The following is a 13,066-nucleotide window of genomic DNA, read 5'->3' as shown; positions in this document are numbered from 1 at the left end:
CTCACTCTCCAGTATAGGAACATTTGTTTGGCCCTCGGGTAACGAAAGGTTGGACAACACTGAACTAAGTAATTAAGAAGATGCTTTACTCTTTTAGTTACAACATCACCATCTTTTGATAAAATATTAATTTTAATACTCACAATTCTACTTGCATAGTTTGGAACAAAAATCTTTGTGTTCAAGTAGACTCATTTCTACAAAGGAGACCTTTGGCAACCAACAATAATTAAAAGGCAAAAATAAGAAAAACAAACATTTCAAGAAAAACTCTTGGATGGAGTTCTGAGATTGTCTACAGGGACATCAGGACAGACAATTCATCTTGCCATTCTTACAATAAAAAAGAGAAAATGACTGGATAATATACAGGGTATGATTATCTTTTTAAGTTGCAAACACTATAACCAATGTCCAAAGAGTATCTTATATTGTAAATGAGGCATTGATTAAATGTGCTAAGACATTCTTTCTATCCAATACATGTAGCCTTCAAATTACTCATAAATAAATTACAAATAAATCAGATTATCAGATAGATAACAGATCTTCAAATTACAAATTAATAGATCTTCAAATTAAAATTCATAAATCTTTAGAATTACACATAAATTAGTGTTGATGCCCCCCCCCCATTTACCATCTACTATTACATCAGCCTTTCAGTAATTTTAACGAAGCCATTGTTTTTCTACATTTTCAGTCAGTGATATAGTAATTATTTAATTCCAGTCATGTTTAAAATGAGTTTTACATTAAAAAATCAGCAACATTTACATCGAATTGGAGTCAAGGATTCAGTTTGTTGCCCCCTGTATCATCAGAGTGATATGGATGGTGACCACCTTAAGAAATGCCCAATTATTTAAAGTTTATTACAGACAACTCTATTACGACTAATTTTTACCCTTACTTTTTACGCTCTCATAATTTTATAGGGATGCTCGTTGACTAATGGCAGAAATGGCAAAGACGGACACAGGATAAATAAATAAATAAAATAAAAATAAACTTGTTTTATCCAATAAATAGACATTAGTGAGTCAACCTTAATATTGCCAACTGAACACTGCCAGCCTAGACCATTAAAATGTAACATTGAATATATCTTGAAACAAAAACAAAATTTTGTATTCAGCAATTAAAAGTAGATCAAGAAATAAAAAACATTTGTATTAACTCTTTTTACACCAGGAAGAAGCATTATCAAAATTCCCAATGATGACTGCCATGAAACTTTTAGAAGTAATTATCCAAGCATGTAAACAAAACAACAGGCACAAAATGTAGTATTTTTCAATCAAACTCTTATGATTAACACTAACTTATAAGCTCCCACATTTGCAACCATCCAGTCGAGAGTTTCTCTGAGTCACCTGTACATTCACATATGCGCAACTTTAGCTCCTGAGTAGCTATGGCTCAAACTCCATTCCACTGGTGTAAACAACATGAATAATTTTTATGTTTTAGGTTTATAACAATAATGATGACCATACCATTGTGTGAATGCTCCCTTAGTGATTAAATCTGCCAGTGCTCATATGAGTAACAGTCACCTTAGTACGGCATGCATGTTACCTACCAGGAAAGTGTTTTATCTTATAATGACCTTACAGATCATAGATATAGTTGCCAGTCCATGGCTGCAAATATTGTTGATGAACTCACTACTTTATATGCCCTGCTCAAGGCATTGCAAGTGACTGCAAAATGCTAGGCTTTGCACCTGTTGTGTTGTTTACTTACTTGACCAGCCTTGAAAGTTTCATAGTAATTGCCACTGAAAATTCACTAGCAGCTTTCAGAGTCAGTTGGTGTGTGATGTTTTAACGTAATTATAAATAAAATGTAGATTTTTCAAATGACTTACACAAAATTTCTAACACTGATAAATTGCATTAATGTATCAAGAAATATTCAAATAAATTTTTTCAGCATCTTAAAATACCCCAAGTTTTTTCATTGAAACAATTATGTTTTAAAAATAAAAAACCCTGATTAAAAAAGTTTACAGTTAAACTTGTTAATCAATTAAGACTACTTATTAAAAAAAAAAGGAAAAACTTATTCTTTGCATCCACTTTCGAACAAATTTATAATGCCTATTCCCATTTGTTTAAAAAGGAGAGAGAAAAAGGAAGGAAACAATATATACTGGATATAAAAATACAATAATAATTAAAGTATACCTGTCTAGCAATTGCAGTAGCTGTTTTTTTATTATCACCAGTCAGAAGAATTACATCTAAACCTCTTCTTTTAAGTGTATGAACAACTAAATGAGCTTCGGGTTTTATAGTATCTGCTACAGCCATCATACATACAAGAGAACCTAGAAACGAGATATATAACTATAAGTTTAATACTTAAAATCTTTAAAGATTTTTTTTAAATAAATTTTATGCAATACTATGAAAATTTTTTTCTAGCAGCTTCATTCTCACATCCAAAGAAATTAATGTATATGGTTATGGCACATATGAATGTGCATACAGTACAAAGTCCGAGATCCAGACCTCAAAGGCCACTACCAGCTTTTTATTATTATTATTATAATGAATTATATTTTTTTGTGTGTGTGCTGTACGCATGTACTAAAAATTGACTTAATTTTGCATTTTGCTAAACTACTTTTAACTCAAAACACCTGGGGGAAAAAATGAATTAAACAGTTACACATACCATCAACAGCGCACAATACAGCAGTATGACCTTTTTCTTCATGATCTTTCATGAGAGAATCCACACTCTCAGGAACATTCAATCCATTTCGAATCATCCATTCTCTGTTGCCAACTAAAACTGAGTATACAGTTTGCTGATCTCCAGCAGCAGAACCTAAGTGTAATAAATTACAAAGTCAGAAAAAATTTTATTAAAGAACACAGGGAAGACACTATTTTCAATTTTTTTTTTCTCCCTGGATTTTCAAACATCATAAAAGGGACTCTTTTTGATAATATAAAACTTTAAGTACTTTAAAGTTAAACAAATAACAAGGAATTCAACATAATTGGAAAATGGTTTCATTCAAATTCAAAATAGTTTCATTGATTTAGAATTTCACAAGAAAACAGGTAATTTGGTTACACACTTGAAATCTGGTACAATGAATCTGGCTTATTAACAAACACCTGAATATCATGAAAAAAACTCTTTTGGTCCCATCCAGCTTCCTACACATTTAATGTAATACTATAGTGAACTTCTAAAGATATGAAAATTAAATATAACAAACTATGTGAATATCTTTGATTGAAATGTTTTGCATTTTCCATAATTTTTGCAAGTTTCAATGAAATATTTGCAACCCTTCTAATCACTCTGTTAAGGATGCTAGGATCCACATTCCATCCATAAGAAAAATATCTTTACGTGGCTTTTCTTTTATGCTCAAGGACACTTTTTGTTGTATCCTAAATGAAGACTATGCAAAAAGAGGTACAACACTTAATCGTAAAGAATGAGGGTACATTAAACAAATTTTAAGACACTATGTGACATTCTTTGTCTTTAAGATATTTCTCCTTGAATGTGCAATTTCTTTGAAACAGTTTTCCACACACTGGTGTTCTTTCTCCCAATCTTTTTCTTTCAGAAACATCTGTTTTCAAATGCTGGCAAATGAATGCCCAGTTTTTTTGACAATTTATTTCCATAAATTTTGTGTTCTTATCAAACTATTTTAAAACTTTAAACTAAAGTCACTAGGTTATATCTCTCAGAGATACTACGTTTCATTTCCTAAACATTTTTACTGCAAATTAAACTCAAACTTGAACAATAGCTGAGTTACAATGTGCTTATGAAATGATAGAGGAATACAGTACCTCCCAAACTTTTTTGGTCAACAGAATCCAGTGTTTATCCTATCCTACCTAGTTGTTTGATATTAATATTGGGTGCAAATATTTTAAATCATATAATTTTGATAATTTTTAAGAACAAGTAAATGATATATTAAAGAGTTTTAAAAAATATCTGCAACCATATGAAGAAAAAAGTAGCTATTTGAAACAGTCTTTTTAAGAGATTTAGTATAAAATTAATATTTTATACATTTTTACAAAAAGACAAGATAAGATCAATATCATTCAACTCTTCAACTTAGTTTACATCTACAACTTAGTTTACATTGTTTGAAACTAGGCACTCTGATAAAGGTGTTTTAAGAAGCCAAAATTGAAGGAACACACCCCTCTAAAAACAAATATTAAAATTTCAAGTTTGAATCTGTATCAATTTTGAACAGTATGTTTTGATATTCACTTTGAATTTCTAGTTGTGACAATCATTTTAACTAACTGAAGTTCAAGTAATCAAAGTTTTAGTGTACACTCACAGCTTGGAAATTACATAATCAAAATGTATTAAAAATAGAAATGCTGCAAGGTTTACATTGATGCAAATTTCTGTTTTAATATAAATACAACAGGTAATTAAAGAAAAGGCTTGCAGATGTCTATTTTTTGCATGGCTCTTAAGACTAGAATGCAGCATTCTTATTTTCTCTTCCATGATGGGAAAAACTTTTATATGAAGTGACACCTGAGATATGTGAAGCAAAATAATAATAATAAATAAATAAATAAATGTCTCACAAGAGACAAATACAGAGAACACATGGGATGATGTCATGAAGTACACATACTTATTTTCAGGACAGAACAACAGTTCTATGAAGCTGTTATTGAAGAGGCGGGAAGATATATTTATCATGCAATACAATGGTTTCCAAGTGAATAATATAAGATTAACAATCATTTGCTTAATTCTCAGGTATTTAAGTCAGCCAGTCAACAGAACACTTAAAATTGCAGCATTTTTTGACAGCTCAGCTTGCAAGATAAACCTAATGTCCCATAATCTAAACACTTGTTTAATCTTCCCATGGATAGTTGCTAATGCAGGGAGATAATCATTCTGTATTTAGCTTAGATTCCAAGTACACCAAACGAATACAATAATAGCAAATGTAACTGAATGTTCATTAGCATTATGACTTAGTAGTTTAATAACTAATGCAGCAACAAAACTCTGTGCCTGAGAATATAATAATACTTTAACTCTTTGAAATCCAGACCCTTCGCTAAGCTGTATCCTCAAAATACCCGAACCGCGAAATACTTTTCCAGTTTCACAGCAATTTCCTCCCCTTCCCATCCATTAACACAGAAAATAGGTGTGAAGATTTCCAATGACATTCTAACATAGATTCCATTAGCCTTTGACCCCGTTCTTATAAAACTATTCTGAAGGTCAGATCAACAAGCCTTTTCGGTTTTGTTATGATCACGACTTAGATTTTGTTTATTTCCATTATTTTTATAGGAAGGAATAAATTGTTTAAAAATAAATATAATTTTTAAATTTTTAAACTGCTCTTTTATTGCTGAATAAAGCTTAAAAGCACACTGTACCACAATCAATGTACCACAATCAAGAATCAACAACGAAATGTCATGATCAATCAAAAGATAAAAAAAACCTTTTAGGACAAGCTGTCTGCAGTAAACTGATACAATGCACTTGGAGAAAGTGCACCTGCTACTGCATACCTTAGCGTGAGGGAAGAAAAGAAGATTACAATCTCGGCCGTTTTCGGGCGGTTCTAGTTGTTTTAATGTAGGGCGGATTGGATGTGAAGGAGTTAAATATTTGAAAATAAATAGCAAATTAGCATAAGAACTTAAAACACACAGTACATTCAAAATAAGAAAGGAAAATAATAGAAGTTAAAAACTTACTAAACCATGCAATTCAAATCTTATTCATTGCAACAACTTAAACTATTATGACACTTTGAATTGCACTAGAGTGCCCTTGCTTTTACAACTGCATTTATTTGTGGAACACTTCCTTTTGCAATGATAGCATGTACATATAGTCCTCTTTTCGATCTACATGAGAGCATATCTGTGATTGTTGACTTACACCAGTGAGGGTCTGAAGTACAACAACAGTGATGATATGAAGACTATAATGCAATATTCGATCTTTCACCAACGTATTTGGTGAATGTTGACATTCTCCAATTCCGGTCTTTCCCGGTAACATACGAGGGCTATCCAGAAAGTAGATTACGTTTTGGAATAAAAAAATAAACAAAGTATAGGAAACAAATTTTATTATATACAGATGAAAGCCACACTCAAATACTACTTTTCTACATAGTCACCATACAAATTAAGGCATTTATCGTAGCGATGTACGAGCTTGGAAATTCCTTCGTCGAAAAATTCGGCCGCCTGCGCCTTCAACCACTTCGTTACCTCTTCTTGCCTTCCATTTTGCACAAAACTTGTGGTAACCAAGCTTTTCGCTGATGATTTCGTGCAACAAACTTCGCGAAATTTGTGGAAAACTCAAAGAAAGTTCCGTTATTGTGAAATTTCGATTTTCACGGACTTTAGCATCGACTTTTTCGAGAAGTTCGGCGGTCACTATGCTGGGTCTCCCACTTCGATCTTCGTCGTGAACATTGGTTCGGCCATTTTGAAATCTTATGACCCACTGACGCACTCCACCTTCAGTGATAATGTTGTCCCCGTACACTTCACGAAGCTGCCGATAGATTTCTATCGGTTTACAGTTTTTTGCAGTCAGAAACCTTATTACTGAGCGCACCTCGCAGCTCGCGGGATTTTCAATTAACGCAGACATTTCAAACCGTCACAGTATCTGAACGGAGCACAGCACGAACCTCTCACTAGCACGGCTAGATGCAGACTGAGCTGCGCAACACTCTGACCCCAAGATGGCCGCGCTAGCCCCGCCCCTAGCGGACACAGACGGAAACGTAATCTACTTCCTGGATGGCCCTCGTATATATGTGTGTGCGTCCTTAATTAATATGTCTACAATAAATATAATTTCAGGATATACTTCTAAATATTACCTCAACAAAATATACAACATGGCCTGAACAGAGTCACAACACATCTTAAATTGGCTCATCTATGTGTAGAAGATGACAGCAAAAATAAATAAATAAATAAATAAATAAATAAAAATAAAATAAAATAAATAAATTTATACATTAAACAAATCAAGAAACATACCTGCATCATTTAAATTTTCTATTAAATTGGCTGCAAGAGAAGATGCATTGAAGACAGGGATGTCATTTCTTTTACGATCAATAAAGACATTTCCAATTCCTTCATGATAAGAACTGAGACTTGTATTACTTTTCCTGGATGGATTTACAAGATTTTCAATTTCTGCTTCATTTTTTAGCATGTGTTGGATGTTAGTTACTTTGCAACGTAAGCCACAGCCAGGAACAGCAGCAAAATCTTCACATTTCCCAAATGTTTCAGTAGTTAATGCCTGTGATGAAACCATTTGTATAAAATTTCAAATATTATTGGCAGCAGAAATTAATACAGAAAACTTTTACATAAACAGTAAAACTATTTATATAAATCAAGAGAGAACAGAAACACAGAGTAAAACATAAAATCCAGGCATGGCAACATTGTATTGTCGGCAACAACATTGTATTGTTGATTTTAGGCAACATTCTATTGATTTCGAGGCCAAAGAGGTACAGAACCATATTCATCATGACTTAAGAAATCTGCAACAAAGGGAAAGCTATTTGTATTTATATCCAAAAGGAGTGAAGTAAATGAGAAGATAATGTCGTCTTTTGGCAGAAATAGTAACAAAAATTGAAAAATTAAATTTTTGTTGACTTTTAATTAACTGAATTTTAATAGCATTAGGAAGGACTTGATTGGAATTAAAGTTCTGAATTAAACAATGCAAATCTTTCTGAATGTGAAAAGCTTCAAGAAAATCCATTTGACCATTGGAAGAAGATTTCTGAATAATTTTTGCAGATCCAAAGTCAAAATCATGATTAAATTTGCAATTATGATTAGATATCAAAGACTCGCTAATTTTGCCTTTTGGGGCATAAGGTTTGTATTCCTTGATGCAAAACTTTAACATTTTTTTAGGCTCTTTTGGCCGATATATTCAAACCACACTGACAAAATATACTATAAATTTCAAGAATTAAAGTCAAAAATGGAATCTTGAAGAATCAAACTATGGGTTTTACTGATAGCCGAGAAAATGACTTGAAAATTCGAACTTCTAGAGAATCTGTACAATTCGGTAACTGACAGAAGTATAAAATACAATCATGAAAAGGTTGTTAATGATTTTTCTAACAGCAAAAATGTCATCTTTGAGAGCAAGGTGAAAATTTTTTGAAGGCTTTATCAATGACAATGGGAGAAAATTCTCAGTCAATGGCATCTGATCCCAAATAATTGAATTCATTAGCAAGCAAAGATTCTGAGGAACAAACTTTGAGAGAACGAAATACATAATAGTAAAAAGAAGCCTTTTTTTTTTTTTTCCCCTTAGCCAGGTGACATGACATAGCATGGAAAAATAAACAAACGGAAAAGATTTATGGTAAACAGTAGTGCTGAAATCAGATTCACTGCAGATTATAAGAATATCATGGAAGGAAGAATATTGTTAGATTCAGTTCTAAATGTGAACTAGTTGGCAACCAGATTCATAATATAAAATCTGGCATAAACCTTCTTTATTACCATTAAAAAGTGCAAAAGTGTCGTCTACATAGCAACTTCAGAGACAAAAAGATACTTTCTCAAATAATTTTACCACAAATAGTGTCTGCAAATGTCAGGAAGTTCGAAATTGGTTCAGTGGTTCCAGAATATATTTTGTCACTGCTATTAGATTAATGAATAGCAAAGTAGTTCATGGACAAATAGTTCATAGCCAAAGGAGCTGACATCCATGAAATAATGTAACAAACAGCTTAATATGTGTGACAGTTCTGTAGTTGACTTGAACAATTACATGCAATAAAATAATAATAAGGATTAATATTCCCAAGAAATGACATGTGAGCATTATTGTTATTATTGCACATTATGTTATTTTCACATTAGCACTTCACGAACTTAGTGAAATTACAGCTGAGATCTTGGCACAAATCTAAAAACGTCAAATATGGTTGGGGCCACTATAATAAAGAAATACCATACAATCTTTATGCATAAAATATTGTCTAAATAATGTAATTATGATACTAATGCAAACTCAAATAAGATGATTTTTTACAAAAATATAGGTACCTATTGTTTAAAAACAAAGCTTTATAAAATTTAATGTCAGTTAATACTCTGTTATACACCAATGTGCAAAACTTAAGTAACAATTTCATTTTCCAACGTACAACCATGAAATTGTTCAAGGAAATTGTGATGAGAATGATTCAAGGAAAATGTGATGATTTTTTGTGATGAGAACAATGCAAAACCAACTCAGTAGAAAAGTGATGCATATGAGAATATCATTACCATGATGTCAGAGGTATGTTGGCATGCAAAATATGAGGAGTCAGTGTACACAGTGCAAGGCAACTTAAGAAGAAGGGAAGGCACATTCAGGCATTCTTCTAAGGAATGTATGTGCAGTATGACAACACAAGAATACATCAGGACACCTTTATATGTGATAGAATAGCTGAAAGCTCAAGGAGTGGTACAGTTTGTCATCTGTGGCCACTTCTGTTTCCCAAGTTTGGGAAGCCTTCCAAATGTTAGGTACAACTAACTGCAAGAATGGTTGGTGGTGGTTGTCCAAGGAAACCAACAATGAGTAATGACTGATGTAGCACTTTGCAGATGGAAAGAAATTGAAACCAAGCAATGCACAAGGTAGGAAAACAGGCAGAAAATTCTATAAACTGAATAAAATGTATAGAATTATATGTATTTGCACAATACAAATAATTTTACAAAGTATAATGTAACATAAAACAACATAACTTATTTATTAACATAATTTATTTTCCTTTGATATTATTTACTTCCTTCGAGAGTTCCTTATTCATTTATTCTACTCATAATACAAAAGAATAATATAATTCTTGATATAAAATATTACTTTTTCAAGTATATGTAGCCTTATACATAACAATTAACCTCTAAATTATACACACATAATACAGATGTAAAGCTGGCTTAATGAGACATTGGCATTTTCTGTCATTGGTATCAGACTGTTATTCAGTTGATTTTGGATGGTATGAAGGCTAATATGTATAAATCAAACACTAAAATTGAAATAAGCTCTTTTAACTTCATTAATTTAAATGAATTCATTTGACAATATCTAAATTTAGTCCTAATAACAGAAAAGTACCAACATTTTCACAAATGAAATACAAGCAAACTGAAAAAATATGCAAAATTCATTTCCTGCATAAAATAAATATGCAGCTAGTCTCATTTTCTCCAAAAGATATAATGAAAACTATTCCACTTCTATTAAAATTCTGATCAAAAAAAAAAAAAAATTACCTAAATAATTTTTTAAAAAATACCAAAAAAAAAAAAAAAAAAAAAAAAAAACCCTCAGTTAGCAACTGACCTTTTTTACAAATGTAGTAATAGCAGCTGCAATTGGATGTTCACTGTATGCTTCTGCTGTTCCTACAATAGCTAACACTTTAGCTAGCGAGCAGACATTTTGATCAACAAAAATACTGATGTGTGTCATAACAGGAACACCTTGAGTGATTGTGCCAGTCTTGTCAAACAACACACATTTTATCTAGAAAAATAAATTCCTTAATTATAAATGCTTGAAATAATTTTTGCATTTAATTAAAATTTTTATAATGAAAGCACAATAACCATATTGGAATTTTTAATGTCTACAATGAGTGAACCAAGAACACATACACTTCATAAAACACTTCAATGATATATATTCAGACATGCAATATTTTAAAATTTTACATATACTTGGTATACTACATTATAAATACATATAATTAATTGCATTTCCTGAAGTAATCAATCAGTAATTCATTTCTTCATGGAAAGAACAAAAAGTAAACATAATTATCGCCCTCAATTCAATTTTCTGAAGTTACAAATAATGGCACAATGTCATCCTAAAACAAAGTATGCATTTTGCACAAGATACATTTCCCCATAAATTTCTGCCAAACTATGTTTGGCTTCAGTTTTTATTCATTTGAAATAATTTTTAGCACTAAAGTATAATATGGAAGAATCTTTTAAATGAAACATTTTTTATGGTGAACTATCAGCCATTCAGATGCAGGATGCCTATTCTATGCCCAGAGAGTCGTCTTTAGTTTCTTTGCTAGCAGATATTGCTACTAGTGAAAACCAGCTTTATCTAACACTGATCATTGCACAAGTATGGAATTGGTAGAAATAATGGGGGAAATGGTTGCCGTGTCATCAATCAAGTCTGAGCAGTTAGTGGTAAGAAGTTCGTTATGGCTCTGGATGCAGTTTGACGCTAATATTTTCATATTTAGATGGAGAATATAGTTTCAGATCTCTAAATGGGTGTCAAATTTATTGAAAACATGACTATGCATTTGCTCTTCCTGATAACATCTTCACTGCATGCTGTAGACTGCCAAAATTTATTTTCATAATAATACGAGTTGAGCTAGTAGAGTATCTGGAGCCACACTCAGAAAGTAGAATGTACTGAAAGGAATTATTACTCTTTATGTTTTTTCTGAAATGAAATACATACATATTTTCCTCTTTACAATGTAAGAGATCATATTTTTCCATTTTCCTGTAAAATATTTTTCTTCCACATCCTATGCAATCCTATCTTCCTATGCTATCCTTTCTTCCATTACAAATATATATATAAGATTTTGTAGTTTTTGTAGAAGATCAGACCAACTCATTGTCTAGATGTGGCCGAGAAGACTGCTGTACGTTTGGTGCAAAAACCACTACTGGCTTGATAGTTAAAACATCATTTTTATTTTGCATAGGAATAATTTTTCAGAAATATATTTTTGCTTAAAACTAGTCCAATGCTAGGATTTTAAACATGCTTTATAATTTCAATAAACATAGTTTACATTTTAGACAATAAAGAAAGAAGGCAAAGCAAGACATGTAGTTTACTCAAGCAACAGCAGGCAAGAAAAAGTAACATGTACCAACTACAGCTGTATTTATCACTGGAAAGTCTTTATGTTAATTCTCTGCACAGATTGGGCTAAAGATGTCACAATACAGAAAAACTGCAGGAAAAGAGTGACATAACATGTGGCAGAATGACATAAAATGGTGCAAAGCTAATTTTTTTTAGGTGAGGATGCGTTTAATTAAAATTTATGAATTTGAAAGTCTATTACCAGTTGGTTCTAATTAAATTTAATCATTTTGCTTCATATTTTATATTTTACGCACACATATTTAAGAGGATTATAAAGCTATAAAATATAAAATTTTTGTAACTATTATGATACTTTTACAAATGAGTTTTATTTGCATTTTTTTTACAATTTAAAACTAGATATTGATAGTTAATATATTTTGTTTCAAATAAAGTAATTGATGTCACAACTTTAAATTAAAAAGCTCTCTATAATTTTTGTAGGGTGGTAAAATAATGAATCTGTTTAAAAAAGCAGTGACCATATATTTTCGTGAATCACCATAAAAATAAATTATTCCTGTATCTTTAAAATTGATTCATTATGTATTACCAGTAAATTATTAAATGATTAAAATTTTTAACAGTGAGAGAGGCTTGAGTTTTAAAAGTCAATTATGATAATTTCATATACAGTAAATAAGACTTATTAATAACAATGAATTTTAGAAATATCAGTAAATTACAAACTTTGTCATTTAACTGAAATGATATCTGCCTACAGATTATTTTTATACATAGTTTATAACTGTATAACTTATCGTTAGTGCTAAGAATTTTTAGCAAGATGATACTATATTATTATACTATACTGAAACAATATTATAAGACTGAGAATTTCTTCATGAAATATTTTTTTAAAATCCATTAGCATTAAAAAATAATAACTGTTATATTGTAAATGACATACTGTTTCTTATTCTAAATTTCTATTAAATCGTTAGATGTATACATACAGACATGAACATATATGAATGAGGGTCTGTCTATATTCATCTTGAGAACAGGAGTGCTGCATCTGCAACAGCAGAACATATTTCCTTCTGTATGAAGTTCAATT

General features: G+C 31.1%; 1 protein-coding gene across 2 annotated transcripts in view; it reads right to left on the bottom strand.

Moving 5' to 3' along the window:
- The window catches only part of ATP7 (copper-transporting ATPase 1), an 82,257-nt gene that overhangs the window by 12,762 nt on the left and 56,429 nt on the right, over positions 1-13,066 (bottom strand). For both annotated transcript variants that reach the window (XM_035356475.2, XM_035356476.2), the window contains exons 14-17: positions 10,432-10,614; positions 7,065-7,335; positions 2,686-2,841; positions 2,193-2,335 (exon numbers count right to left, since the gene is read on the bottom strand). In XM_035356475.2, the coding sequence (XP_035212366.1) occupies positions 2,193-2,335; positions 2,686-2,841; positions 7,065-7,335; positions 10,432-10,614 (753 nt within the window). The remainder of the gene's footprint in view (positions 1-2,192; positions 2,336-2,685; positions 2,842-7,064; positions 7,336-10,431; positions 10,615-13,066) is intronic.

The sequence above is a fragment of the Stegodyphus dumicola genome, chromosome 3, assembly GCF_044657685.1.
Source record: "Stegodyphus dumicola isolate Sdum_Otavi_A_Nest chromosome 3, ASM4465768v1".
NCBI classification, from domain to species: domain Eukaryota; kingdom Metazoa; phylum Arthropoda; class Arachnida; order Araneae; family Eresidae; genus Stegodyphus; species Stegodyphus dumicola.
This window is presented reverse-complemented; position numbering and strand designations above follow the sequence as displayed.